This window comes from Sus scrofa, chromosome 13 (genome assembly GCF_054392235.1).
Source record: "Sus scrofa isolate SSC_HxYL_T2T_F1_AM1 chromosome 13, Sscrofa_HxYL_maternal_Yorkshire_Landrace_v2.0, whole genome shotgun sequence".
In the NCBI taxonomy this organism is placed as follows: Eukaryota; Metazoa; Chordata; class Mammalia; order Artiodactyla; family Suidae; genus Sus; species Sus scrofa.
In genome coordinates, this window is record NC_139395.1 from 222571996 (window position 1) to 222599920 (window position 27925).

Here is a 27925-nt window from a genome sequence, read left to right on the forward strand (position 1 = left end):
GGCAGTAACCACACAGCACAGGGGAGAGGCTTGTCACAGAGAGCACCGGTAGGCGGGTGAACTAAGAGGTCCCTGTGAGAGGCTGGTGGTCAGCTGGGAGAGGCCTTGGTTCCCAGAAGGCTGCCTGGACCTGGTTCGTGAAGGTTCCAGGAGTGAAACGGCAGCAACAGGAGTGGCTCCAGGGGCAGCAGCAAACTTGAGCCCAGCTCACGGCCAGTGGTCCTGGAGGATCTCATACTGACATGAGCTGGGTTTTCAACGGCAGCGGTGGCACAAGCCGCCGGCAGACGCTTCTCCCAAGTCCTCTTCAGATTCATGAATGAGAAGCCGTCGCTTTTCCTTCCGTAGACGGACGGTTGCACTTGGACGTCCGGGCCGGTGCCACCTCGGGGGGTCCCTGCTGCAGGGGATTGGAGGACCTGCTCCTCTTTCATTTGCATCAAGGGCGCTGGCACCGTGACCGTTTCCCTTTCGGTTACGCTGGGAGTCGAGAACCATGCCGTACCAACCCTGTCCGGGCGGCGTGGAAAGGTCTTCGCTTTTTTAAAATGTCGTTGGCGTCGAGTTGGTCTACACCGCGGCGTTCGTTTCTGCCCTTCGGCAAAGCGACTCAGTCACGCGCGCACACACGTCTGTCCTCCTTCGGAGTCTTTTCCCACCTGGGTTATCAGCACTTTGGCAGGCTCCTCCAGGCTGCATAGCAGGCCCCTCACAACTGCACATACAGTAGCATCCCATGTGCTGTGTTTTGCTGGGACGGGCAGTGTAGTGACGGGTCTATCCGTCAGTTCCTGCCCGGGGCCCCTCATCCATGCCGGGTCCTGCCGTGAGGTGAGAGGGCCCAGCAACCGTCCTAAGAGAGTGGAGCCGGGTTCGAGGAGGGCGAGGCAGAAGGTGTAGCAAGCTGGAGCCCAGCTGGCCCAGAGCCCCCATACCACCTGCACTGTTGTGCCAGTGCCTCTAGCCACACTGGGCTCCCGCGATCAGCGGGTGGGTGGGCAGAAAGTGGATGATGCCAGCCTCCCGCATAGAGGCCAGCAGGAGACTGTGACTCCCAGGCTGGTCGGCATCAGTCCCCACCCCAAGTTCTGCAGAAGTGGTGTGAGGGGCTCGGTGGATGCTCACCGCCCACGCCACGGGGGGCACACGGACTGGGAAGGAGCAGGGTACAATCCTCACCTCAGTCCAGGGTGAGGTTCCTCAGGTCTCAAGGTTACAGCTGTGGGAACAACCTGAGGATGTGCCTCGCAGCCTTGGCGTGTTAGCAAGACCTGCAGGGGAGCCAGAGCCCGGGGGTCCCGCCCCACGGGGGGGCGCCTGCTTCTCCGCTCTGTGTGGACTCACCGGTGCGCAGGAATGGCCCGACCCTCCGGCGGGGGTCCTGAGAGGAGACCGGAGATGCGGGGACAAGGTCTAGAAGAGGCCCTGGGCGGGGAGCCCCGCGGGGCAGAGCTTCCCGTACCCCACCCCCACAGCAGGGCTACCGGGGCATCCAGCACAGGCGGAGCACTGGACAGCCTTAGAGGGCGAGGCCTCGGCCACGCGACGGCCATCAGCCTCGGTCTTCAGCCAGCCTGCTGCGGGCTGGCGGGTCAGAGGTGGGGTGGCCACGTGGCTGGGACGCACGGTGGTCTGGTCCAGGGGCACAGAGTCCCACCTGAGAGACCCGCTCAGGGGCCCTGTGCTATCCGGCCCCGGCTGCCTCGGCTCGCGCCGCTCTTCCCGGCACACGCTCCGCCGGTCATCGTGGCTTTCCTGTTGATCCGCAGGCGCTTGGCCTGAGTTCGCCGTGGACCGCTGCACCTGCCCTTCCCTGGTCCGGATGCCTCGGGTGGTTCTGGCTCCACCCGCTTCTTCCTCCGGGCCCTGCTCAGCCAGGCCTTCCCACCGCCCTGACACTGACCGGTGACCTCCAGCTCCTGCTCCCCTGAACTCGTCAATGTTGAGCACGACCCGAGACGGCGTCTGTCATTCTCCCCCAGCCTGCGAGTCTGGGCTCCTCTTTTCCCTGGAGCCCCAGCCCCTAGGCAGGGTCTGCCTGTGGAGAGGCTTCAGGAGAGGCCTGCGGGCTGGCTGACTGACCTGCCACATGGTCAGCAGGTATCTTTAGAGCCAGCTCTGGCAGGTCCCCAAGTCCCCACTCCCTGTCGTCCGCTGGGGGGAGAAGCCCCCCCCCACACTGGGTTGCAAAGACTGCAGATGGATGTGGGGAATTCGGGGGGGTGCTCGGCAGGGGTGCAGGGGTCACCTAAGTGAAAGAATGAGCCCCTCTGCCCTCCTTCGCCAACAGGTGACCGTGGCCAGTGAGGAGAGTGGCCGGGACTGACGAAGTCTGTGGCAAATTGTTGCAGGAAGAGGGCCCCCTTCCAGGGCCGAGTGTGGGCTCTTGTCTAACACTCAGAAGTGAATTTTTGAGGAGACACACGTGCTGACAAAGAAAAAGACTTTTCTGGGAAGGGGCCCCCCTGGGGGAGAGCGGCAGGGTCAGGAAACCAGGAGAACTGCTCTGCCTGTGGCTGGTAGTCCCGGGTTTTACAGGAATGGGGGGTTTCCAAGTTGTCTTTGGCCGGTGGTCTCGCTCGGCCCATATTTGGTCCAACTCGAGGCCCTTCCTGGTGGCGCACGTGCCCTCAGCCCCGAAGGATTCCACCGCGGGGGGTTCTGGGAGGTTGGTGGGACGTGTTATGGCGTCTCCTCCCTCCTTTGGGCCCCTCCCGAATTCCCCTGTTTTTTTTTAGCTTTCGGCTGGCAGCACCATGTTCCTTTGGGGACCTCCTGTTGTGAGCCAGCTTGCTTGAGTGGTTATCAGTGTGCCTGGCCAGGGTGGGCAGTTTCGGGCAGTGGTTCCCCAGCAAAACCACAGAACGAACTTGTGTAAGAGAACAGCCTTGTGTACTCGTGTTATACGGTGTCTAGACTGTCAGGGGTCCTTTCCAGCTCTGTTCCTGTTTTGTTTTTTTTCTTTTGCTTTTTAGAGCCACGTGTGGCATGTGGAAGTTCCCAGGCTCGGAGTCAGATTGGAGCTGCAGTCACCAGCCTATGCTACAGCCACAGCAACGCGGGGTCCGAGCCACCTCTGTGACCTGCACCCCAGCTCATGGCAACCCCAGATACTTAATCCACTGAGCGCGAGGCCAGGAATTGAACCCGCTTCCTCGTGGTTCCTAATCGGGCTTGTTACTGCTAAGGCACAAGGGGACCTCTTCCAGGTCTGTTTTCACCACTGTCCCTGCAGAATGAACAGGCCGCCCGGGAGAGCTTTCTGAGCAGGCACGCAGCCCCGGGCATCCACGGCCTTTACCCTCCTGGACAGCGCCACCTCGCCCACTTATCCCCTGGCCGTCCTTTTTATTTTACTTTATTTTATTTTGTTTAGGGCCACAGCCAGGCAAGGGGTCGAATCAGAGCTACAGCTGCCGGCCTACGTCACAGCCACAGCAACACAGGAGCCCCAACCCACCCCCTGAGTGAGGCCAGGGATCGAACCCACATTCTCATGGATACCAGTCATATTTGTTTCCGCTGCACCGCAGCGGGAACTCCCTGGCCGTCCTTTCTGATGTTTCTAGAACACAGGTCATCTGTTGACTTTGGAGATGAAGTGGTGAAGGAAAGCGACGCTGTCCCCCTGCACGGAGCCCGCTTCTCTTGGTCCTCTCTCTAGCCCAGCGGTCAGCAGCCCACAGCCCACAGCCCAGACTCGGCCACTGGCTCTTCTTGTAAATAACGTTTTACTGGCACACGGCCAGGCCCACGTGCTTGCGTCCTGCCAGGGCCCGTTTGCTGGCCGCAGGGGCAGAGGTGAGCAGTTCCGCTGGAGACAGACCATCCCCTACGAACCCTGAAGGTTTGCCGTCTGGACCACGGAGAAAAAGTCTGCAGCCCCTGCTCCAGGCTCGGCCCCCCAGCCCCCGACTCCCAGTCTGCCCGCCTCTGCTCCAAGGAGCTGGCAGCCGGCTTCACTGTGCTACTTGTGACCAGAGCCTGTGGTGCCAATTGCCAGCTCCCGTCTTTTTCAGCGACGGTGGTGTCTCTTGCTGCCAGAGCCGGGCCTTCCTCCCCGGGCACGAGGTCCGCGCTGTAACCAAGCCCTCCCTTCGGCGTTTCCTTTGTCTGAACTTGAAACACCCCTCAGTCAAGATGGGTACTTGCTGATCTTGTGCTTTATGGTTCCTGCTTTTTATTTGAATGGAAAGGCCATTTCATAATGGCTCTTGCACTGGCATCTGGCAGATGGAACACGGCCTTCTTGTGAAACATGTGGTTCTTTGGGAGGGAGGAGGCCCCCGGGGGCCGCATGGGCACGGAAGTTTCGTCAGCAGCCTGATTCCTGACATCCTCACCCTCGGCCATATTCTCACGGAGGCCCTGGGATACCTGGGGACAAAAGCCAGCCAGCCGGTGCCTGTCCTTCGGGCGGCTCTGCAGTTACTGCCGTCTCTGAGACATGAACTGCCCCTCGGAATGCTTTTGGTCATGAGGTGGCCCTCAGGCCAGGGGCATCGGGGAGGAGCACTGGGTCAGCGTGCGGACACACCTGCCAACTACCAGCTGTGGCCCCGGGTGGGTCTCTGCTTCCTTGGCCCGTTAATCAGGGTCTGAGACGTGTCCCTGGGCCCGTGACCGTCCTTGTAGCAGGCGGAGTCCTACAGCGGCCACTGGCTGAGCGCTTTCTGCTGGCCGGACTCTGAGGGTGCGGCTGTGACGGGCCGAGGGCTGTGCCCCCTGCGGCGTGGAACCCTGCAGGGCAGTGTGGCCTGATACCCCTGATGCTGTGCTTTAATTCCATGGCACCACCTGCCTTGGAGGAGAGGCTCCAGCTGCCTTCACGTGTATCAAGTGCCATACAAAGGGCTCTGATGTGTTCTGACATCTTCCCCAAGCTGCCGAGAGCCCCCCGATGGCAGGATAGTGAGACAGGGGCCATCTTTGGCTGATGGACCCAGGGCCCTGCCAGTTGGCTCCTTCGTGGAAAGGCAGGGTTGCGGGGTGGGAGAAGAACCTTCTAGAGGAGGCTGCTCTGGGCAGGAGTCTGGACACTAGGTCAGTGCACCCAGGAGAGGAAATGAGGGGTCGGCTGGCACCCCTGCCCCAGGCCCTGGGACCAGAGAGGCAGCAGGACCCTCTTCACTTCCCTGGACCCTAAGCAGGGGCCCAGGAGCCACCACGGGGCGTATGGGGTGGCGGCCGGGAAGGAGAGGGTCTTTGCGGGGTGAGACTTGTGTCCTGCAGGGCTTGGACCTTTAGGGAAAGCTGCCATCCGTATTTCAAGAGTCAGAATTCAGCCCCCTCAGTCCCCCAGCCAGGAGGACGGTGAGTCAGCGCAGCCCGGGTGGGCGTCAGGCAGCTGTGGGCCCCCCAGGCCAGCACCTGCCAGGGTGGATGCTGGGGTCGCGCCCTTCGCTCCTCCTGCCCCCTTGGGTCCTGCGTTACAGGGGATGGACTCCTGCCCTTGGGTTCCGCAGGGTGAGGGCAGGGGCAGGCCGGTGGGGAAGTGGCTCACTCAGACCCCAGGCCCCCACGGACACAGCCCCTCGCCAGCCTGCCCCCTCTCCATGCGGTCAGGACTTGGATCTGCAGCGGGCTTTAACCCTTGCCGCCAGCCCCTCGGGAGGGGAACTGGGGAGGCAGACCGCGCAGCTCGGGCCGCGGCACGATGCGGGCTGCGCTCTCCGGAGACGGAGACGTGACGCAAAGCGCGCTGCCCGGCGGCGCGGGGACAGGGCGGCCGTCCTGCGCTGCATCGTGAGTGACACCGGGCGCGGGCTTCTCCAGGCAGGTACACGCGCCGCCAGGGATGTAGGACACTCAGGTAGCGGGGGCGGCGCAGGAAGGGGGGCGGGCGCGGGGAGGCTGCGCCAGGGTCCAGGGGCGCGGGTCTGGCTGGCACAGGAGCGGAGGCTGGGGTGCGGGCGCGGGGGCGGGAGCTGGGGCGCGGCTGGGGGTCGGGGGCGAGTGCAGGTTGCGGGGTGGGGGCTGGGACGCAGAGGGTGGGCGCGGGCACGCGCTGGGGTGTAGGTGCGGGGTGCCGCGGGCTTGCGCGGGGCAGGGGGCGGGGGGAGCGCAGGGACCCAGGCTGCAGCCTGGGCTGCGGGCATCCGCTGGGCTGCGGCGCGGGCGCTGCGGCAGGGTTGGGCGCGGTCTGTCGGGGCGCGTGTCCCGAGGTGGGAGGGTCAGAGGCCGGGCCCTCTCCGGCTCTTGCTCTGACACCGCCCCCCAAAATCTCCCGGCCCACTTCTGTGGCTGATGTTTTCTTTGCCCCTCACCCGCCTGCGGCTATTTATAGTCCGGACAGAGCTTTCACAACCCGGACTTCAGAGGATGCTGGAGCAGCGCGCAGTTGCCAGGTTTAGAGAAGTGCCGAGGGGTTCACATCCGGCCGCAGCCAGTGTGGCCCAGGCAGTCCCTGGCTCTATTTCCTGGTGAGTCTTCTGGGCTGGGGTGGAGGGTGACCCCGCTGTGCCCTCCCTCTAGGACAGCAGCTTCGCCTTCTTGGCAGGTGTCTGTGCTGTAGGTGGTCTATAGGTGTGCCTGTTGTAGGACTGTGTTGTCTGGCCGGCTGTCAGATTCTCTCTCCTTCAAAGTCATTTACTTTTAGAGTTTTCTCAGCGCACCTGTGCTAGTCGCTTATGGAGAATTTTAGCTGTAAAATTTGCTTTTAGGTGAAGAGAGTGATGGATGTTGATTTGGGAGAGAAGAACCCCAGAAAAGGTTGTTTGGGGGGATGGTCAGCCCCACGTTTCTGGACTCTTCCAGGGCCTAGACCGTTGGAGGGGGACCCCAGGCGGGGGAGCAGGGGAAGGGGAGGGTCAGACCAGTGTCCCTCGGGCAGCTGGGCAGGGGAGTGGTTCCTGGCTCTGCCCTGCAGAGTCTGGTGGGGTGGTGGGTGGGCGGGGTGGCGGTCGATGCCTTTCCCAGGGACCTGTGGGCAGCTGGGATTGCGAAAATCTTCATAGGACCCTAATGGGTGTGCTGAGATGGGCAACTGTCTGAAAAATATGCACCTGAACAAGTGCACCTGAGTCTCTTGAGACCAAGTCCGTTATGCTCATCCTTCTGCTGCTGGTCCTGTGCCAGCCTGGGCCCCGGAGAGGGAGTGGGGAGCCGGGAGCCACCTCTATCCCAGGGCCCCTTGTGGACTAGCCGTGCCATTGACAGCTTTTCGGTGTCTCGCTTTCCTCTTCTGTCACCTGGGACATGTCCTGCTCATCTGCTTCCCTGAGAAGCCGGTTATGAGGCCAGGTGAGCTGCTGTAGAGACAGTAGATAGCCCTGAAAAGGCCACACAGGCCTCACTGTCGTGTGGCTGCTATAACAGAATCCCCTATTTGGTGGCTTACAACCAGCAGAAATTTATTTCTCTCAGTTCTGGGAACAGAAAGTCCGAGATGAGGGTGGCTGCCTGGCTTCTGTGCCCCCCGTGGCGGGAGGGGCAGGGAGCTGGGGGGGGGGTCCTCTTTTATAAGGACACTGAGCTCATGCATCAGGGCTGCACTTTCATGAGCTAACTGCCCCCCCCAAAGCCCCTTCTCCAAACCTCATCTCCTTTGAGGGTAGGTTTGATATAGGAATTTTAGGGGAACACAGTCTGACCATAGCATTTTGCCCTCTGGACTCCCAAGTGCACGTCCTTGTCACACGCACGATAATTCGCTCCGGCCCAACAGCCCCCAAATCTTAACTTGTTCCAGCGTCCACTCCGAAGGCTAAGCCCAAAGTCGCACCTAGATCAGGTGTGGGGTCAGGTGTGGGGTCAGGCGTGGGGAGGCTCGGGCGACGTCACCCGAGGCAGATCCCTCTCCAGCCATGATCCTGAGAAACCAGAGCCAGTGGAGGGACAGGTGTGGGTGGACAGTCCCCTTCCCAGAGGGAGGGGTGGGGAGGAGGGAGGGTAGCAGGTGCTGAGCTCGTCTAAATCCTCGAGGCCCGCGGGGGGGTGGTCTTGCCCCGTGGCTTTGCCGGCCACAGCCCACTCTGCACTCGACTGGGCTGGAATCACGGGCCAGTGGCTCTACCATCTGGGGCAGCCTGCCCCCGTGGCTTTGCTGGGCCTCTCAGCAGCCGTGCAGTGTTCATGGTGGCAGAGACAGCTTTGTGCAGGTGGTGCTGCCCCGGCCATGCCTGGCTGGCAGGAGCCCCACCGGGGCTGCGGAGAAGCGCGGTGCTGGACTGGGGGAGCTGAGCCCAGTGGAAGGGTGCGGGGCCACAGGGCCCCTCCTTTGGAATCATTCTGTCCCCCTTGCCCACCCACTGTGGCGCTGTGATGGGAGGGCGGCCCCCCGGTCCCCCAGGTGCCTCGGGCTCTGTCTTCCATTGCGGTGGACGTGGGCCCCGGCTTCTGTTGACCGTCTCCCCAGCTGGATGAATGGCTCCCAGCTTTCTGAGGCGCCTGGCCTCCCTCCATCCTTAGCAAAGCCCGCCACACCCTCCACCGCCTCCCTGAAGGGGTTTTCTCGTTCCTTTCAGTGTCAGGCGGAGGCTGAGCGTCTGCAAAGCTCTGCATCCCCTGTGTTTAGCAAGGCCGTCTGTCTGCCTTTTCCCTCGGCTGCATTTGCGGTGAGCCTTCCAGAGCAGCCGCGCTGTGCTTCCAACACGTTCATTGCTTCACTGTTTGCTCAGCCTGCTTCCCAGTCTCATCATGTACGGGTTCTGCCTTCCACAAAGCACCAGGAGAGGGACGATGCCGCCCAGCTCGTTGGCACTTTATAGCACGCTGGCCTTGGCTCCCGTTTCCCATAATGTGGCCCTCGTTTCTGTTTGAAGGCTCATCAGAATGGCCTTTACCGTCCACGTTTCTGCCAGCACTCGGCCCGCCACCACTCAGGTCTAAGGAGGCTGAGGCTCTCTCTGCAGCCCTGCTCCCCTTCGGAGCTTCCCCAGACCTGTTCTGTCTGTCCACGGCCAAGGAGGCTTTTCTCGCGCCCCTCTGAACGCTTTCAACTCTGCGCGTTGCTCGGGTCTAAAGCTGCTTCTGCATTTGCAGGTGTCTGTAGCCGCAGCCCCACTCCCGGCACCCACGTTCTCCTAGTGCCTTCATGTGGGAGGTTCAGCGCCTCTCTTCTGGGAGCGACCTGGCCCAGGAGCGAGGGTGGGGAGAGAGCTGCCCGGGGCAGGGGCAGGAGCAAGGGTGCAGGGAGCAGGGGTGCCAGAGCCCTGCGTGCCGGCGGCCAGGTGGGGCTGTACCCCAAGTGCCCTGCGCGAGCTGAGTGGCCTTGAAGGGGTTGGAACAGGGGGGCCAGGTGAGGGCTGGGCAGGTGTCTCGCTCCCCCCGCAGCACACTGACCACATCTGGCAGCTGGAGGAATGGTGTCAGGAGGGAAAATGCCCCTCCCCCCCCCCCCCGCCTGGCCATCTTGGGTTCTTTTGGCTGGACTAATAGTAGAACTAACACAAGACAGATGAACAGGAGAAAAAGAAACTAATTCAAATTCACACCCATGGAGACCTCACAGAAATGGGGCCTGAGAGCTGCTAAAGCAGGCCGCTTTTATACTTTTTAGATAAAAAAAAAATGGTAAATTTGCGGGGAATTGACAAAGACCTTGGGTTTCGGGTGCCAGTGAGGGGCGGATCTGAAGGGTTTGGGCTGTAGTCAGTGAGAGAAGCCACGGTGTTCGTGTATGAGGCTCCTCGCGCATCCCCGACTCTGGCGACACAGGGGTCCTTCCACCCCAGGTGAAGGGAGGGCGCCTTTCCCACGAGAGATGACGTCCTGCTCTCGGGGACAGAGAGAGGGTCAGAGCGTCCCTTGTGCCCTGGTCCTTTCTTAAGTCACTTTAATTCAGGCTAATCAGTGTGCCTTCGCGGCCCGTTGCGGGGCAGCGGGCAGAGAAAGGAGGTCTGTCCACGACCATCACATGTGGGGCAGGGGATGCGGCCAGAAGGGGCTTCAGGGCTGGAGAGAGAGGGGGGCCTCGTGACCTGCTCTCTGCCCAAGGCGGCCCTGTTTGCACCCTCGGAGCAGCCGGGGCTGTGGAGCACCTCCCTGGGTGACAACTTGGGGTAATTTCATCCCGGGCATGGTGGCTCCTGGTGTCACGGGCCCACAGGGAGCCCGGGGTGGGGACGGCACTCCTCCTCCAGGGCCCCTCCGGGTGACCTGGGCCCAGGCTGCCCGGGGCTGCGGCGGGGCCGGAACTCGGGCAGCCGGGAAAACGTGCAGAGCGGCCCGAGGACGGGGCTCCGTGCGAGGCCACAGCCGTCTCCTTCCCTTGATCCTCTGCAGCAGCCCCCAGCCGGCCTCCCGGCCCCTCAGCCGCGCAGTGGGGGCAGCAGGACGTGGTGGCGCGGGAGCCAGGCCTTCAGGATGGAGCCGCCGCCGCTGAGGAAAGCTGGCTCCCGGCAGGAGGATGGCTTTGGGGGGCCGCCCGGGGGGGTCGCCGCCACGGGCATGGTCCCCAACCTCCGGCGCAGCAACAGCAGCCTCTGCAGGAACAGGAGGCCGCAGTTCCTCAACAACTGCGAAAAAGTAGGTTCCGGGTTGCCGGTCCCCGGGGCCCTGGCGGAGCACCCACGGAGGGAAGGGATGCGGCCTGGCTGGGGACACCAGACCAGAAAGGCCCTTTAGCAGAGGGGACTAAAGGGAGAGAGCCTCAGTGCCAGGCTGTGCCCGGGGATCAGCCCTGTCCTTGGTCCCTGGGAAAGCGCTGGGCGAGCCCTGGGCACCTGGGCGGAGCTCACAGAAAGCTCCCCCCCCACCCCGTGGCAGGATGATGTCCGGTGCTATAGCCGCCAGGGGCACCAGGGCACCTGCCAAGCTGCACTGGCTTCACAGAAAGCCCGGGGCGGGCCTGTGTTGGAGACGCTTGAATGTCCCAGCCCCCCAGGTTGGGTGGGAGGAGGGGGTCCCAGCTTCCGGCCTGCAGGACACGGGCCACCTCTGCCCCCCAAAACTGTAAAGGGCTGTGAGTGTTCCCAGGGGCCCAGGAGGAGGCCAGATCCCCAGGCCCACTGCGCCCCCTGGACCCACACCCACGGGCCTCCGGTGGGTGGGTGGAGGGCTCCCACCCTGTGAGGAGAAGCCGGGGGTGTGTCAGGGGCACAGGCGGGGCGGGAATAGTATTGATTTGATTCCCTGGCTCTCAAAGTGCCCTCCTCACCCTCAGCAAGCAAACCTCAGCTCATGGATTCCTGAGAACATCAAGAAGAAAGAGTGCGTGCACTTTGTGGAAAGGTCCAAACTGTCGGATGCTGGGTGAGTGGCCTGCTCGGGGCTCAGGGCCCCTCCCCTGTCCCCACGTGCGCTGGCTGAGCAGAGCAGGGCCCTCAGCGGGCGACGGGGGTGCTCGGAGCGATGCCATGTAGTCCACAAACAGAGGTTGGTCCGTGGTTGCGGTTCCCCGCCAGGCACACCTGGTCGGGGCGGTGCCGCACACGGGCCGGGCCTTGCATCCGCTCCCTGGCAGCCCGGCCTCCGCCGTGGGGCCCGGGCCGTGGCTCTCCCTCCCGCAGCGCTCGGCGTCTCTTTATGCCGGGTGCCGAGGGCGTGGTGATCGTGTGGCTTCGTGGTTCTCTGTGAGTCCTGAGCTCTGACCGCGGCTGGGCTGATAAGCCGCATTCAGCGCAGAGCGCTGAAGAGGCAGGGAGGAGGGGCGGCCTGGAGGGGAGGACGGACGAGGCCTGTGATTGGGAATCAGAGGAGAATGATCGCCAACGGGGATGCCGAGCCTGACCTCAAATGTGCTGCTGGTGGTGAGTTCAAGCGCACACCGGTTATTCTGGCAACTGCAGAGGACTTTGCACGGGTCTCCAGTTTTGGTTTTTAAAACAGGTTTGTAAAAACAGCCTCAGAAGGGGAGTTGCCTTTGTGGCTCAGTGGTTAATGAACCAACTAGGATTCATGAGGATGCGGGTCCCATCCCTGGCCTCGCTCAGTGGGCTAAGGATCCAGTGTCGCTGTGGCATAGGCCGGCAGCGATAGCTCCAATTTGACCCCTAGCCTGGGAACCTCCATGTGCTGTGGGTGTGGCCCTAAAAAGCAAAAAAACAAACAAACAAACAAAAAAAACAGCCTCAGAGGGGCTTCCCATTGCGGCTGAGTGGGTTAAAGACCCAACAGTGTTTCTGTGAGGATGCGGGTTCCATCCCTGGCCTCGCTCAGTGGGCTAAGGATCCGGCGTTGCTGTGAGCTGTGGCGTAGGTCGCAGACGTGGCTTGGATCCCGTGGTGCTGGGGCTGTGGTGTAGGCTGGCGGCTACAGCTTCGATTCGATCCCTAGCCTGGGAACCTCATATGCCGCAGGTACGGCTCTAGAAATACAAACAAAGCGAAACAACAACAGCAAAGAAGCAGTGCAGAAGAGGCTCGTGATACGCAGACTCCCAACAGGAGCCCCTGGTTTCCGAGCTCTGTGAGGACGGTCCCTGCGGAATCTGGGGGGGGCCTGGGCTCCGCCCCCTCTGAACTCTGAACAGTGGAGGGGTCAGTGGGGGTTGGGGTGCAGTTTGTATGTGAGGTGGGAACGGGGCTCCGTCTTTGTTCAGTGTTTCTGTTCTGCTTTGAAGAGGTGGTGCCCAGGATGAGTTTGGCTCTGAAACTTGTAGAAGCCCCTTCCTCAGTTTCAGGATTAACGCAAGGAGCTGCCGAGGGGGTCCGCAGAGGAGGGGCCGTCACGCAAGGTAGCGCTGAGTGGGTCTGATGCCTGCAGTGGCTCCTTCCTCATTTGGCTCACATTGCTGGCAGGTGCCCCACTTATGCCCACATAAGCTGAGGGCGCCGGAGGGAATTCGCTGATTATTCAATTTCTGGGTCAACGGTCTTTTTTTTTTTTCTTTCTCTTCTTAGGGTCACACGTGTGGCATAGGGAAGTTCCCAGGCTAGGGGTTGAATCGGAGCTGCAGCTGCCAGCCGACACCACAGCCACAGCAACATGGGATCCGAGCCACATCCGCGACCTACACCACAGCTCATGGCAATGCTGGATCCTTAACCCACTGAGTGAGGCCAGGGACAGAACCTGCATCCTCATGGACACTTGTCAGGTTCATTACCACTGAGCCACAATGGAAACTCCTGGGCCAATGGTCTTAATGCCGTGTCCTGCTCTGTGCCAGGCTTGGAAATGATTGGGTAGATTTAAGTTCTTGGGTACATTCAAGATCTGATCGCAGGGTGGGGGTGGGTGAGGCTTGAAGAGAGGCTGGAAGGAGGGCCTCTGTTCCAGGCTGTCAGGAATCCGTGAGTGTTTGGGGCAGCTACGGGCCCCCACACACCAGCGGGGTCCTCGGCCCCCGACTGCCGTCCCCGCCTTGGACCCAGTTCTCCCCTCCGTCCCAGGGGGCTCACCCCAGGGGCTCTGCAGGATCCCTCAGGTCTGGGAGTGACCCGAGCCTCCCTAGGGGGTCGTGCCGAGAAGGAAGGAGGACGGGGCAGGCTCTGTGTTCCTCGGAGCTGTGCTCCAGCCCTGGGCCCGGCTTGAGCTGTGGGGCTGGGGGTCGTGGGTAGCAAAAGGACAGCCTGAGTGAGCCCGGCGGACTGGGGCACAGGGGTTGGGCTCCTGGCCATCCCCGTCCCCTGCGTGGTTGGCCAGCCTGCACTCATTTGATGAATGATGCCCCTTCCAGAACCTGGAGCGACCCCGCCCCGGTTTTGCAGGCTCGGGCCCAATCGTTTTCTCCATTTAACGATGGAGAAGCTGAGCGACAGAGGCCCCTGAGGTCACACGCTCCGGAAGCAGCAAGGAAACCCATTTTCTGTCCAAGTCCAGCCGTGTCTCCCGTGTCCTCGGGCTCAGGTTTCTCCTGGTTTTAGACTCTTGGTTTGGTCTCGTCTGGACCCAGCCTTCTAGGTCACTGGTTACCAGCCAAAAGTAGGGATCTGAAAGCACGTGTAGAACTCCGATTAAACAAGCTGTGAAGCGATAAAACAATCGCTGTCTCCCCTCGCTCTCTGAAACCCCAAAGAATGGCCATCAAGAAATGAAAAGACTTCAGGAGTTCCCGTGGTGGCACAGCAGAAACGAATCCGACTAGGAACCATGAGGTCGGGGGTTCGATCCCTGGCCTCCCTCAGTGGGGGAAGGATCCGGTGTTGCCGTGAGCTGTGGTGTAGGTCGCAGACGCGGCTCAGATCTGGCGTTGCTGTGGCTGTGGTGTAGGCCAGCGGCTACAGCTCTGATTTGACCCCTAGCCTGGGAACCTCCCTAATGCCGCGGTGCAGCCTTAAAAAGACAAAAAAAAAAAAAAAAAAAAAAAAGAAAAAAAAGAAAAAAGAAAAGAAAAAGAAAAAGACTTCAAGCCATGAAGACAAAGAAGATAAGAGGAGGCGGTGGTTGAGAGGTGCTATCAGGCTGTTGCTCTCTTTGGGGAGCACATGACTCCTGTGTCCGAAGTTTCTGCTTTGAGCCTGCACTGTTTTTTTTTAACCTTTTAATTTTGAAATAGCTGTAGGTTTACAGGAAATCGAGAGCAATCGCACGGTCCCACCAGGGGTTGCAGCCACCTCCACGTCCCCCGATCCGTCACCCCCGGCAACCACTCATCTGTTCTTCCCTGTAATTGTTTCACTTCAAGAATGTCACATAACTGGACTCATACCCCACGTGATCTCTTGCCACTGGCTTTTTCGCTCAGTGCATTGCCTTTCAGATCCATGCGAGTCGTGCCTCTTGGAAGGTGGCTCCTGTTTGTGGCCGAGGAGCAAACGGGCCTCTGTCCCCATTGTTCGTAGTGAGGTTTTTGTCTTCTTATTTTTTTAGTTTATTTATTTATTTATGTGTCTTTTTTGTCTTTTCTAGGGCCGCACCCGCGGCATGGGTCAGTGTGTTTAGAATGTTACATCTAGTGTAACTGTTGATACATTAGGACTTAAATCTGCCACTGTTTTTTGTTGTTGTTGGTTTGTTTTATCTTTTGTCTTTTTAGGGTCGCACCCACAGCATATGGAGGTTCCCAGGCTAGGGGTCGATTAGGAGCTGCAGCTGCCGGCCTGCACCACAGCCACAGCAACATGGGATCCGAGCCACATCCGCGACCTACACCACAACTCACGGCAACGCCGGATCCTTAACCCACGGAGCAAGGCCAGGGATCGAACTTGCATCCTCATGGATACTAGTCGGGTCCATTACTGCTGAGCCACACGGGAACTCTGTTGCCACTGGATTTTTTGGTTTACATTTCTCTCTGTTTTTCTTTTGCTGCCTTTCTGTGAGTCACTTGAGCAATTCCGTGTTGATTTTCCTATGTGGTTTCTGATCATAGCTCTTGGTATGGCTTTTTTAGAGGTCGTTGCAGGGGTTAGATTGCACGGGTGAATGATCACACATGCCTGACATCCACTGAGCGGCTGATAAACCCTTGCAGCCTCCTGACGTTGATGTGACCAGTTGGAGGGACGTGTGGAAACACGGCCCCCTCTTGCGACACTGCCTTTTTTCCCCTTTTATAGTCCAATTGTGACGACATTTCCTCCACGTTCACTGAAAACCGTGTTAGATGGTGGAGCAGTTTTGCTTCGACCACCAAACGTAATTTAGAAAACTCAGAAGGAGGAGAATGTGTTTCATCCACCCATGTGTGTCTCTTTCCATTGCTCTTTTTTCCTTTGCAATCTTCCAAAATGCCGTGTTGTGTCATTTCATCTCCGTTCAGAGACCTTCCTCCGGCCTCCTTCCTGGGGTCGCTCTGTTGGGGGCGGATTCCCTAGTTTTCCTCCACCTGCGTGTGTCGCGACGTCCCTTTTGTGTGTGAATGACGATTCGCTGGATGTGGCCTTCTGGGTTGGTAGTTTTGTCTTTTGAAGAATGATGTGTCACTTCTTTCTGGCCCTGGTTTCTTGCATCTGATTAAAAATCCCTTGTTTGAATTATTTTCCCCTATTAGGTGAGGTGTCCTTTCTCACTTTCAAGATTTTTTTTTCCTCTTTTGTTTTTATGACAGTTATGAGTCTCCACTGGCTCCGTGGCTGGGGTGCCCTGTTACCACCGGGGGGGTGCAAGTCCTGACCCCACGGGGCCCCCTCTGGCACTCGCAGCAGGCGGGGGAGGGGGCGCGTGGTCACCCCTGGTGACCGTGTGGCCTTTGCAGGAAGGTGGTGTGTGAGTGCGGCTACACACGTGAGCAGCACCTGGAGGGGGCCCTCCGGCCCTACGCCTTCCTGAGCGAGGAGTGGGACCCGAAGAAGCACGTCCAGGAGATGCCCACGGACGCCTTTGGTGACATTGTCTTCACGGGCCTGGGCCAGAAGATGGGAAAGGTTGGTTCATCCCGTTGCTCTTACTGTGGGCCACAGCCCACCGTGGCTGTCCCTCAGTGGCTGGGACTCCCTGGGCCGGGGGAGGGGGGAGGCTGGCCGAAACCCCCCAGACAGAGCCCAGCCGCCCAGCTGAGGGAGGGGAGGATGGGGCTCCGTGTGCAAACCGCCCAGACACTCTGGTCGGGCCCCAGCCACACTTGTTGAAACCAGCCTTCAGAGGATTCTGGGGCAGCTCTCAGGTGATAGTCCTGGGGGGTCTGGAACCCGAGCCTCCTGCTAGCTGAGAGTGACTTTTCCTCTCGACTCCTCGGAGTCGCTGAGACGCTGCCCACTTGATCCCAGGGAGGGCTGGGGGTGGGGGGCGGGTGCCGGACCCAGAGCCAGCGTGGTCTCCAGGCCCCGCCCCCGTGAGCCCCCCGTGAGCCCCGTCCCCGGCCCTCCAGACTGAGCCGGCTTAGCCGGACAGGGGGTCCTCTGCAGAGCATGGGCGCTCTTCTGCGCATGGGGGCAGGGCATGCCCAGGGCACCAGAGGCGGGGGCAGCGCTGGGCAGAGGAGGAGGCGGAGGATGCTCCAGGGCAGGGGCCGGTGAAACCTGCCAGGAGGCGCCGAGGGCGCGGCCTTACAGGGGGACTGGGACCTGGCCTCTCCGAGCAGGGAGGGCGTGGGGGGTCCTGGGCCGAAGGGTGGAGCCTGTGGTCTCCTTTGGGGGCCTGTCTTCCGGGGCCCTGCCTCCCCTTTCTCTCATTCTGTGGGTGTCCTGTGTGGGTGCAGCCATGGCCACTTTTACTCTCGGTTTGGAGCTGGGGTGAGGTGACTGCCCACAGGGTTGGGCTCCCGGCGTGGCCGGTGCAAGACGCAGGCTCTGGGGCTGGGCGGGCTGCCCACGGACCCTCTGACGTCTCTGCCCCCCCCCCCCAGTATGTGCGAATCTCCCAGGACACCCCCCCCAGCGTGATTTACCACCTCATGACCCAGCACTGGGGCCTGGATGTCCCCAACCTCCTCATCTCGGTGACGGGTGGGGCCAAGGACTTCCACATGAAGCCCAGGCTGAAGAGCATCTTCCGAAGAGGCCTGGTCAAGGTGGCCCAGACCACAGGTAGCCCCAGAGCGGAGGGCTCAGCTCAGGAGTGACGGTGGGCGGGAGGGGCCCTGTCGCAGAGTTGGGGCCTTGGGACTGCTGGCCCCCGGGGTCACCGAGGCCAGGCCCCAGCCAGGTGGGCAGCATCTGGTCAGACTGGCCCAGCCCTGTCTGCCCACGTCCTGCGGTTGTGCCCAGCTTGCTCATGGTGGCAGTTGCAGCTCTGGTTGGCTCCCCATGGGTGATGCTTCAAAACAGAAGCCCTCGCAGAAGGTTCTGAGATGCCGGGTCCCCAAGAGCACGGGGGGCAGGGAGAAGGGGCAAGGCCTGCAGTCAGGAGATAGGGTTCCTGTGCCTGCCCCCCGCCCCCGCCTAGCTGAGCAACGTGGGGCATCGTGGCTCCCGGCTGCCACAGAGGTGGGGTGTGGAGGCGCTTCCCCTGAGGCCCTGGCTTGTGGCTTGTGGCAGCGAGTTTTGAGCCCTTGAGCAGAGGGTCCGCAGAGCTGGGGCAGTGAGTGCCAGGGGCACGCGGGGTGCTGGCTGGCAGGGTGCACCCAGGGCTCCTCCTCCTTCCCAGGTGCCTGGATTATCACTGGGGGCTCCCACACGGGCGTCATGAAGCAGGTGGGTGAGGCGGTGCGCGGCTTCAGCCTGAGCAGCAGCTACAGCGAAGGGGAGGTCGTCACCATCGGAATTGCCACGTGGGGCACCGTGCACAACCGGGAGAGCCTGATCCACCCCACGGTGAGCGGGCGGCTGCCCCTGCAGCGGGCGGGCTCAGAGGGCAGCTGGCAGGTGGGGCTGCTCAGTGGCACCAGGGTACAAGCGGCTGGACTGGGACACAGGAGACCTGGGCTCAAACCCCCACACCACACACCCTGGTGACCCCGGACGTGAAGCTGACAGGCTGGACTCTAATTGGGGGTCAAGAGTCGGTAGAGCCACCGCTGGTCCGGGGCCCTTCCTGTCGCCGCCCTGATGAGAACGGACTTTGCGAAGGAAGCGCTTGGCCAGGAGCTCGCAGTCAGCGAGCATCTGAGCTGTCAGATCCCAGAGCCTGACCTTTCAGCCGGGGGGCGGGGGTGACGATGCCCTGATCCCCCACCACGAGCTTCTCTCTCTTGATCTGGAAGACAGAGCCTCCTGCCTCTGCCAGCTGCAGCCTACGAAAGCGAGTGCTTAAATGTGGGGACTTAAGGTGGAAGAGAATTTGATTCATTCAGTTACGGTTTTTTGGAGGAGCCAGTAGATGTGGCATAGTGAGCATGTCCACTTAATTCAGGAAGGTCTGGAGAAACGCTCGCCCCTGAAGACAAGTCTCCTGGGCTTGCGGGGGAGGCGTGGTTACAACGGCCCCGTGGGGGCTGGCGACATGCTTTTGTTTCCCGCGAGAGCTTCTCTGGGTGATGGTCCCTTCTGTGGGTCACAAGCGCTGGTCCTCTGGCCAGCCTGCGCCCTGGCTCTTGCCATCCTTCTGTGTCAGCATCACGGATGCGCTTTGTGGGTGGGACTGGTTGTCTCGAATGCCCATCCCACGGGCGGAACTGAGGCCAAGGGACACGCGCTGACTTCCAACGTCACTCTTCACTTTTCTCCCCATCTTGAGTTCGGAAGACTTCCCGCCGCAGCACCTGCCAGGCTCTGGGGACCCCAGGGGCCGTGTGCTGGTCCAGCAGCCACCCTTTCAGGATCTGGGTCCCAAGATGACCACAGAGCCGGTGGCTTAAAGCCACAGGAATGTCCTCTCCCATCTCTGGATGCGCGAACTCCGCAACCAGGACCACTCGGCCAGCACTGAGAAATCGGCAGGGCCAGCCCCCCGCCCCAGAGGCTGTAGAAGAGAAGCCGCTCTTTGTTCCCTCCAGCTTCCGGTGGCCGCCACTTTCCTTGGCTCGTGGCCGTGTCACTCCCGTCTCTGCCTCCTCTCCTGTAGTCACATCTCCCTCTGCTCCTCTGATAAGGGACACCCGTCATAGTGCTAGGACCCACCTGGATGGTCAGGTCCTCAGCTTAAACACGTCTGCGGAGGCCCTTTTCCCAAGTGAGGGGACACCCACAGCCTCCAGGGCTTAGGACCCGATGGCCCAGCCTGCTCGGCCGCCCCTTCCCAGCGCGAAAGGTGTCAAACTCCCCGTCTGTGTCCACCCCTCTCCTTCCCCAGGGCGGCTTCCCTGCTGAGTACGTCATGGATGAGGAAGGCCAAGGGCACCTGACCTGCCTGGACAGCAACCACTCCCACTTCATCCTTGTGGACGACGGGACCCACGGCCGCTACGGGGTGGAGATTCCCCTGAGGGCGAGGCTGGAGAAGTTCATATCGGAGCAGACCAAGGAGAGAGGGGGTGAGGGGCGGAGGAGGTGCCGAGGGGCGCTGGCCGGCCCAGGCGTCTGGCTGGCCGCCAGCAGGGTGCCCATCGGGCGGGGCGCCGAGGGGGTTGTCGGGACGCACCCGGATGTGTGTACTCTGGGTTGGGGGTCCCCTTCTTGGGCCCTTTTTAACCCGTGGAAGGAAAGTCCGGGCAGTCAGGTCTCAGACTGTCCGACGGTCACTTTGCACCACAAACACGCCTCAGCGCGGAAGTCAGAATGAGCTGGAGTCGAAGCCCAAGCCTTTTCCCCGGGCCGGGGTGGGCTGGAGTCTAGGGCGTTGGGAGGTCAAGGGCACGGGATCTGGCACCTGATTTGCAGGTGGGTCGGGCCCCCGTGAGCCAAGGTTTTCCTGCTCGGTTGCATGTCAGCGTCCTCAGAGTGCAGGCCCGCGCCGGGGTCTCTGAGTCACGGGTCCGAGCGGGCGAGAACCTGCATTTCCACGCTCCTGGGGGACCACCCTTTGAGGACCTGTTTGGATGGGGAGTGTCGGGGCGGGGGTGCGCGTGGGGTGGGGGTGAGACCGTGTGGACACTTGGAGACCAGGTTTGCGTCCTGGGGAAGGATGTTTCTGACGCCCTCACAAGCCCCCACATCCGGAGGAAAGGCTCAGGGTGGGGCTGGCCGAGCGACCAGGGGGTGGATTTCCGATGCGGTTCGCGGGGTCCCCAGCTGTGCCCAGGTTTGAGGCGAAAGCAGGCTGGTCGCTGTGGCCTGGGGGGTGGGGGCGGGGACCCAGGGCGTCTCTAACCATCCTGCTTTCCCTGCTCCCCAGAGGGGCCGGGAGCGCCGGTGGTGTGGCTGGAGCGCCAGGCGGGGGAGGCGCGGGTGGCCGGCCTGAGCCCTCCGTCCTAAGCTGGGCTCTGTGCTTCGTCCTAGGTGTGGCCATCAAGATCCCCATTGCCTGCGTGGTGCTGGAGGGGGGGCCCGGCACGCTGCAGGTGCGTGCTGGCTGGGGGTGGGGCCTCTGGGGGTCGAGTCTTCCTGCAGGTGGGGCAACAGCCCAAAGTGCTGTCCCCAGCCTCCGGGGGGTCGTCAGCAGGAGGGGCAGGGAGCCTGCGCCCCAGGGGGTGGAGGAAGTGGGGGGGCACCCTGTGGCAGCCTCTCGGGCGGGCGGGTCGGGAACCCCTGGTGGGCCTGCCGTGGGAGGGACGCGCAGGCTTTATCCCTGCCGCTTGGCCGGCTCAGAGCAAAGAGGGGCTCCAGAGGGTGTGCGGCGGCAGTGGAGCCCACGGCCCTCCTCCAGGACTGCGGGCAGCCCCTGGGGATTCTGCGGCTCTGCAGGATCCTGGGAGGGTCCCCACCCGGCCTGTGGGACCAGCAGCCAAACGTAAAGTGGCTGCCCTGGCGGCTCTGAGACGCTGCCGCAGACGGCAGTTCAGGACCCGTGAATGGCGCGTGGTTCTCCCTTGCGGAACGCGGGCCAGCTTGCCTTCTGCTCTAGGAACCTGTGATGACCTTACAGCCGTCAGTCTGGGGGCAGAGGCGTGGACGTGTTGTTCACGGGGTCATAGAAGGTGCCCGTTTATGTTCAGTCATTGTGGGAGGTCAGCACAGGATCCGGGGGCCCCTGGGGGGCGCCACGCGTTGGGCGCCCTCCCTCCGTGGCTCTCCTGCAGACAGCGCACAGGCTGCGTTCTTGTGCCCAGGGCAGGGTGGCCTTCCTGCTGGGGTTCGAGGCCCTTCCCCACGGTGCTCTCAGCCTGGGTCTGGGGGTCTCCCTCCATGTCCTGGACTTGCCCTGGGCTTTAAGGAGGCACCCCAACTCCAGCCCAGGCCGTGCCCCTTCTTTCTGGAGATGGCCCTCGGGTCCACAGGTCAAGGGCTGGAAACGCCCAGGCCTTTCCCGACAGTGGCCTTGAGCAGCAGGCCTCTTTCTGGATGTGCTCTTGGTGTCAGGACCAGCTCCTTTGCCCGCTGTCAGTGGGACGCTGCAGGGTGGATGGCCAGAACCTGCTCGATGGCCAGACGGCAGCGCTGCTGGGGACCCTGTCTTAGGCAGGGCCGGGCAGGCGAGAGCCAGGCCCGGCTCACGCGGGCGCCGTGTTGCAGACCATCTACAACGCCATCACCCACGGCACCCCCTGCGTGATCGTGGAGGGCTCGGGCCGCGTGGCCGACGTCATCGCCCAGGTGGCCGGCCTGCCCATCTCCGAGATCACCGTCTGCCTGATCCAGCAGAAGCTGGGCTCCCTCTTCCCGGAGATGTTTGAGACCTTCACGGAAAGCAGGATCGTGGAGTGGACCAAAAAGGTGAGGGCACGCCGCTCGCCAGGCGCCGACGGCAGCCCTGAGTGAGACGCCGTCGGCCTGGTAGGCGGGCTGGACACGCGGGCTCTGGCCGGCCCAGGGTCGGCACGGGAGTGACCTGCAGAGGGTGGGGGCCTCAAGCCGGGCGGGAGGAGGGTCCAGGGCCCTGGGAGGCTGTCTGCTGGGGCAGCGCTGTCCTGCGAGGGAGGTGCACGGAGCCCCCCTGCCCTCAGAGCCCTGGCCCTGGGCTGGCCTCGCAGGGCGTGAGCACACCCGCCCCTCCCGGGCGTGCTGGGGGCCAGGGGCTGGTGTTGAGGCCGCGGGGGGTGGGGGCCGAGCCGAGATTTGGGCAGCAGGGGCGCTGGCCAGGTGTGGCAGTGCGTGGCAGCCTATGGCAGGGTCTGTCTTGGCCTCCAGGCCTGGTGACCTTGAGGCCACCCAGGCAGATCAATAGAGGCCTCCTGGGGTCGGCAGGGCGGGCAGGCACATGTGGCAGATGCGGCCCCCGGCGTGGCTCTGGGAAGCGTGTGGCGATCTGGGAGGTGCCTCGTGGGCCCTCGGTGGAGGCAGCAGTGACTCGGGCCCGTCCCAGGACCTGAGGGTGTAGCGAGCATTCCAGGGGCCCCGCCCTGGTCTCCGTGGCTTTGGGAGACCCAGACCTGGAGGGAGCTGGTTCCACACCAAGGGGATCCTTCCTGCCCTGGGGGTGACGCGCAGGATGGAGGGACGTGGCCCTGTGGCTGGCCAGTTTGGGGACAGATCGGTGAAGAGGGGACTCAGCTTTACTTCAGGTGCCCGCCCGTCCTCTTTGTTTTGGGACAATATCCGAGCTCTGGGAAACTGCGCAGATGGCGGGGGTTCTGGCCACCCTCACCTGGCTCTCCTGCTGTCACTGTCCTGCCAGAGGCGGTGTGTTTGTCAGAACCGACCACAGGGCTCCGGGCCGTGGCCGTCCGCTAAACTTGACCGGTCCCATTTCACGTTGATCCGCTAATGGCCTTTTTCTATCCAGGATCTGCATCAGTAGCCTGTTCTCTTTATTGTCTTTTTTCCTTTTCTTGCTTTTTAGGGCCGCACCTGCGGCATATGGAGGTTCCCAGTCTAGGGGTCCAACCGGAGCTGTAGCCTCTGGCCTACACCACAGCCACAGCAACACGGGATCCATGCCGTGTCTGCAACCTACACCACAGTTCACGGCAACGCCAGATCCTTATCCCACTGAGCGGGGCCAGGGATCGAACCTACATCCTCATGGATACTCATGCATTTGTTTCCATCGTGCCACAGTGGGAACTCCTTTTCTTTTTTGAAAATGTGTGACATTTTGTGGCTAGCCCAGGTTCCAAGGATTTTCTGGAACATCACTGTATGAACTAGAGGAGGGGGCTGCTGTGGTCATGGGGCAGAGGGGCCCTGCTTTCTGCGGAACCGTAAGCCCCAGGCCCCCCACCCCAGGAACCCTGGTTGGACCCCTCCCCGCCCCGCCCTCTCCTGGCCCCAAGGAGGAGATCATGGCTGTTCCAGCCCAGGACCTCACTGCCCTGCGCGTCAGTAATCTCGCTGCCAAGTGCGTTGGTGCTTTGCCATGCACAGCCGGAGACAACCTTGTTTGCAGATGGGTGAGGACTTTGCACGGACCCCTTAGGGATGGCCCGTGGCAGGCGGGGAGTTGGGGCCAGAGGGTACAGGGACGTCTGTCCAAGTCCTGAAAAGAAGGACTTCCTCTCTCTCCTGCTCCGAGGCTGTTTGGCTGAGTTGGGGTAGCCTGGCGACTTTGCAATGGACCTCAGAGTGGCCGTTTCTCCAGTCCGGGTTTTGGGGCCCCGAGTGAGCTCTGCAGGGACCCCAGCCCATGGCCATGACCCCTGGCGGGGGGCGGTGAGCAGGGCACCCAGGAGGCCCTTGTCCTCTGGGGGAGGGCCAAGCCGGAGGGCCCCCTGCAGCTCGGGCTCCGGTGGTGGTGCTGAGCCTGTGGTCTGGCCGCTCTTGGAGCCCCGGGCTGGGGTCACTGCCCAGAGGGCCCTGACCTACACTTCCTGGCGGGACTCCGGGGTCACAGTCTCTGACCTTGGTTTCCCCGGTAGCCGGGGTCTGTCCTTCACGCAGCTGCGTGGTGCTGAGCCAGGCGGTGGCAGTCCTGGGACGCAGCCTGCAGTGCCTGTGACAGCGCTTTTCAGGACATGTCCGTGGAGCAGCGTAGCTCCGGCCGGGCCAGCCTCAGGCCATACGGGCGGTCAGTGCCTGCCAGGCAGAGACCACAGGGCCACACTGGGTGCCCTGCGGCGGGGGGATGCTTCCCTGGGGGCTGTGGGGGTGGGAGGGGTTGAGGGTTGGGGCCCTGGATGGGGGCGGGGAGGGCAGTGGGCCCGCTGAGGGGGCAGCGCAGTTTTTGGGGCGGCTCAGGGACCCTGCTCTCGTCTGTCTTCTTGTGGCCTCAGAGGGCCTCCTTAGAGACGGCTGTTCTCTGTGGGCTTTTGCTGTGGCGTCGGCTCAGCTTGGCCAGCAGGCCCCGCGGCCTGGCCTCAGTAGTTTGTAAATTATTCAGGCGATTCTCAGAAGTGACTGTAGCCTGTTGAGGTTTCAAGGGGCCTGTGTTTTCAGTCCATTGCTGAGTGGAGGCCTGAAGGCGGGTTTTACACACCCCGGTCTCAAGCCAGGGCCTGAGCTGGTGGCTGTTCTTGTTCCATGGGGAGGGGACCCCCATGGCCGTGATCGCTGGTCCAGTCCTCCAGGGCTGTCTGCCCTGTGGCAGGTCCTCGGGTGCTGCCCTTGGCAGACATGGTGGCACCTTGGGGCTCTCGTCACAGGCCCAGGGCCAGCACCCGGCTGGTGTCAGGAGGAACTGCTGGCCTCGCTCAGCAGCCCTGCTCTCTTGCCTGCAAACGCGGGGTCATTTGTGCTTCAGCTCAGGGATGGAGCGAGGTTCCCTGGTCGGTCGGCACACACAGGCTCGTGGGGTTACCCCATCCGACGCCCAGGAGCTGGGCTAGACCCCGGGGGTTCGGCTGGAGGACGGGGTGGGACTGGGGAAAGATCAGGGGCCGTTGAGGAGTTGACGTGAAAGCCGGACCCCGAGGGAGGGGGAAGGTTCGGGTCTTAGAGGCAGAGGCGGGGCGTGCGAGGGGCCCCCCCGGGTGGGGGTGGTCTGTCCAGAGGTGTGAGCTACCCGCCGGGCTGGGGAGCTAGGGGAGGAGTCTGAAGCTTTGGGGTGTGGGGAGCCAGCAGGGGGCCCCCCTCCCCAGCCTCAGGGTGAGGGGTCAAGGGGGCGCAGCGACCGGGAGCAGGCGTGGCAGTGGAGAGATGGTGGCTAGACAGACAGGGGACAGGCAGTAGATGACAGACGGCTAGACAGACAGACAGGATGGGTGGCTGGATCTCTAGACAGGCAGGCAGTAGACGAACAGGTAGGTAGGGTGAGTAGCTAAATAGATACCCAGATCCGGGGGTAGGTGGGTGTATGAACAGGCAGGTAGGCAGGTTGGGTTAGGGTTAGGGTTAGGGGTTAGGGGTTAGGGTTAGGGTTAGGGTTAGGGGTTAGGGGTTAGGGGTTAGGGTTAGGGTGAGGGTAGGTAGGCAGCGGGGGCGTTGGGGAAGCAGAGAGATCCACAGATCCGCGCACACAGGTACACAGGCTGATGAGCAGGGAGATACACGGATGGAGGGCTGGCTGGCGGGCTGGATGGGTGGACAGGTAGGTGGGCGGGTGAATGGGGAGGCAGGTGGGCGGGTGGGTGGATGGGTGGGTGCGGCAGGCCCCAGGCGAGGACCAGAGGGAGGGCTTCAGTTAAGTAACGCTGGGTGTTGGGTGGATCTCACCTGATGGGGGAGGTGAAGGGTCTTTACCCTTTTGGGCTGGGCTGCCCACGAGCAAATGCCCACCTCTTCGTCTTCACTGCTGGGGCGTGGGCAGCTGAGGGGGTGGCCCCGGCCACGTGGGCAGACGGGGCACCACCTGCCCGGGGCTCTGGCTCCGTGGCCGGGACCTCGAGTCTGCAGGCGCCCTCGGAGGCCAGGAGGCCTCACTGGGGCCCATCCGCTGCAGATCCAAGACATCGTCCGGAGGCGGCAGCTGCTGACCATCTTCCGGGAAGGCAAGGACGGCCAGCAGGACGTGGACGTGGCCATTCTGCAGGCCTTGCTGAAAGGTGAGGCTCAGGCGACGCAGGGACAAGGGAGGAGCCGGACGAGGGTGCCAGGACCCCGAGTCTAGAAGCGCCCTCCCCCGCCACCCCATGAGCAGGTGCGCTGGTCAGAGGGCAGCTGGTGGGGGACCTCGCCCGACCCCCTTCACCCTCCCGCTGGGCAGGTGGGGCCCATCGCCGACGCAGAGGTGCAGGCTCCACTCACCTTCTTACCTGAAACCTGAGCGCAGCCCGCACTGGTTCACCCCTTCTTGGTCTCAGACTTCTCGTAAAATGTTAGGGCAGAAGCAAGAAGCAAGAGCCTCTGCTCATGTCCCCACGCTTCATCTGCTGTTTAACGCCTCTGCCTCGGATGCAGGGCCGAGTCCGAGCGCGGGCGTCGCTCGAGCAGCAGAGTCCAGGCCGAGTTCCGCTGCCCAGCCTGCCCTCTGCCTTCTGCCCTCCCCTGCCCGCGCCTCCCCCCAGCCCCTGTGGTGGGGCTGGTGCTTCCCTGTCCTCCCACCAGCCCTGATGCAGCTGCGACATCCCTGGTGCCCACGAGCCTTTGTCCTGTGCCGAGCGGCCCGTCACCCTGGAGGGACGCAGGCCAGGGCCGCCTAGTGGGGGTGGGCTCTCCCCCTGGGTCTGCGCGCCCATCTGCGCGGCCGCACGTCCGGCTGCCTGCCTCCTCGTCGGCACCTGGCGGGGTCGGTCTGGAAGCCGTGGCCTCTGGTGGGTGTGAAGTGAAGTCCCTGTGTGGTTTGGATCCTGGGCTTGGTGGCCGTTTGTACGTCGTCTCAGTGAGTGTCTGTCTGATCGTCTGCCTGTGTTTATTTGGTTATTTGTCTTCTTATGTTGGACGTGTAAGAGAGCTCTCGAAGTGGTCTTTTTTTTGGGGGGCCGCATGCATGGCATGTGGAGCTTCCCAGGCTAGGGGTCGAATCGGAGCTGCAGCTGCCGGCCTGCACTGGAGCCACAGCAATGCGGGATCCGAGCCACATCTGCCACCTACACCGCAGCTCACGGCCACGCAAGATCCTTAACCCACTGAGCGAGGCCAGGGATCGAACCCACATCCTCATGGATGCCAGGCGGGTTCATTAACCTCTGAGCCACGCCGGGAACTCCCCCGATATGTCCTCATAGGAACCCATGCTGGGGCTGTCTTCTCCTGGGGCATGATCGGCTTTTATGAGTCCTTCACGCTGTCTTTGGAGAGCAGAGGTTTACATTTTAATGCATTTTAATTCACGCTTTTCCCGGTCGGATTCATGTTCTTTGCATCCCAAGAAACCCTCACCTTTCCCGTGGGTTCAGGCGCTCACCTCTGTCTCTCGGCAGAAGCCCCGCAGGCACAGCTTCCACGTTCAGGTCTGCGAGTCACCTTGGGTTCATTTTTGGGTATCATGTGAAAGGAGGGTCAGAGTTCTTTTTTCTTCTTCCCCAAATAACAACCCATGTTTTAAAATGTTAACCCAGAAAGAGCAAAGACACTAGCTGGGCAAAGACCTGCGCTGAGAGCCGGGGTAAGGTGGTGGTTTCGCAGTCAAGGCCGAAGGGGGAAGGTGGCGGCTTTGTGGTCCACCTTCGGAATGTTCACAGCAGATGCCTGCCTTTCAGGGACTCGTGTCCACCTTACACGTAGGGTCAGGGGGCTTGGCCGGGAGGTGGGGACGGGGCAAGGGCTGGGGTGAGCAGGAGTGGTGACCAAGCCCGATCCTCTGATTCTGCCACTGAAAGGAAGTGATGTTTTGAAGGTGTCCTGGCGGGGGGGGGAGACTTGGTGACTGCATGCCGAATTCACTCGAAGTGCCTGAGGCCCGGTTGGGGACCGCCCGCGCCCCCGATTCTGATAGACGTGGGCAGGGATGCCGACGGGAAGTGGCTTGAGACGCAGTTTGAGTGAAGCCC

The 27925-nt window shown here is 62.2% G+C and overlaps 1 protein-coding gene across 12 annotated transcripts in view; it reads left to right on the plus strand.

Moving 5' to 3' along the window:
• TRPM2 (transient receptor potential cation channel subfamily M member 2) overlaps positions 1–27925 on the plus strand; it is a 58206-nt gene that overhangs the window by 1220 nt on the left and 29061 nt on the right. For 5 of the 12 annotated variants that reach the window (XR_014825266.1, XM_084992275.1, XM_084992276.1 and 2 more), the window contains exons 4-15: positions 1770–2100; positions 3377–5775; positions 6287–6422; positions 10225–10467; positions 11105–11193; positions 16025–16193; positions 17114–17294; positions 17854–18020; positions 19438–19618; positions 20523–20584; positions 21696–21896; positions 25936–26038. Coding sequence is in view for 10 of the 12 variants with exons in the window: in XM_084992275.1 (XP_084848401.1) it covers positions 10306–10467; positions 11105–11193; positions 16025–16193; positions 17114–17294; positions 17854–18020; positions 19438–19618; positions 20523–20584; positions 21696–21896; positions 25936–26038 (1315 nt within the window). In the remaining 2 variants the exon portion in view is untranslated. The other 7 variants (XM_084992271.1, XM_084992274.1, XR_014825265.1 and 4 more) reach the window with 6 other exon arrangements.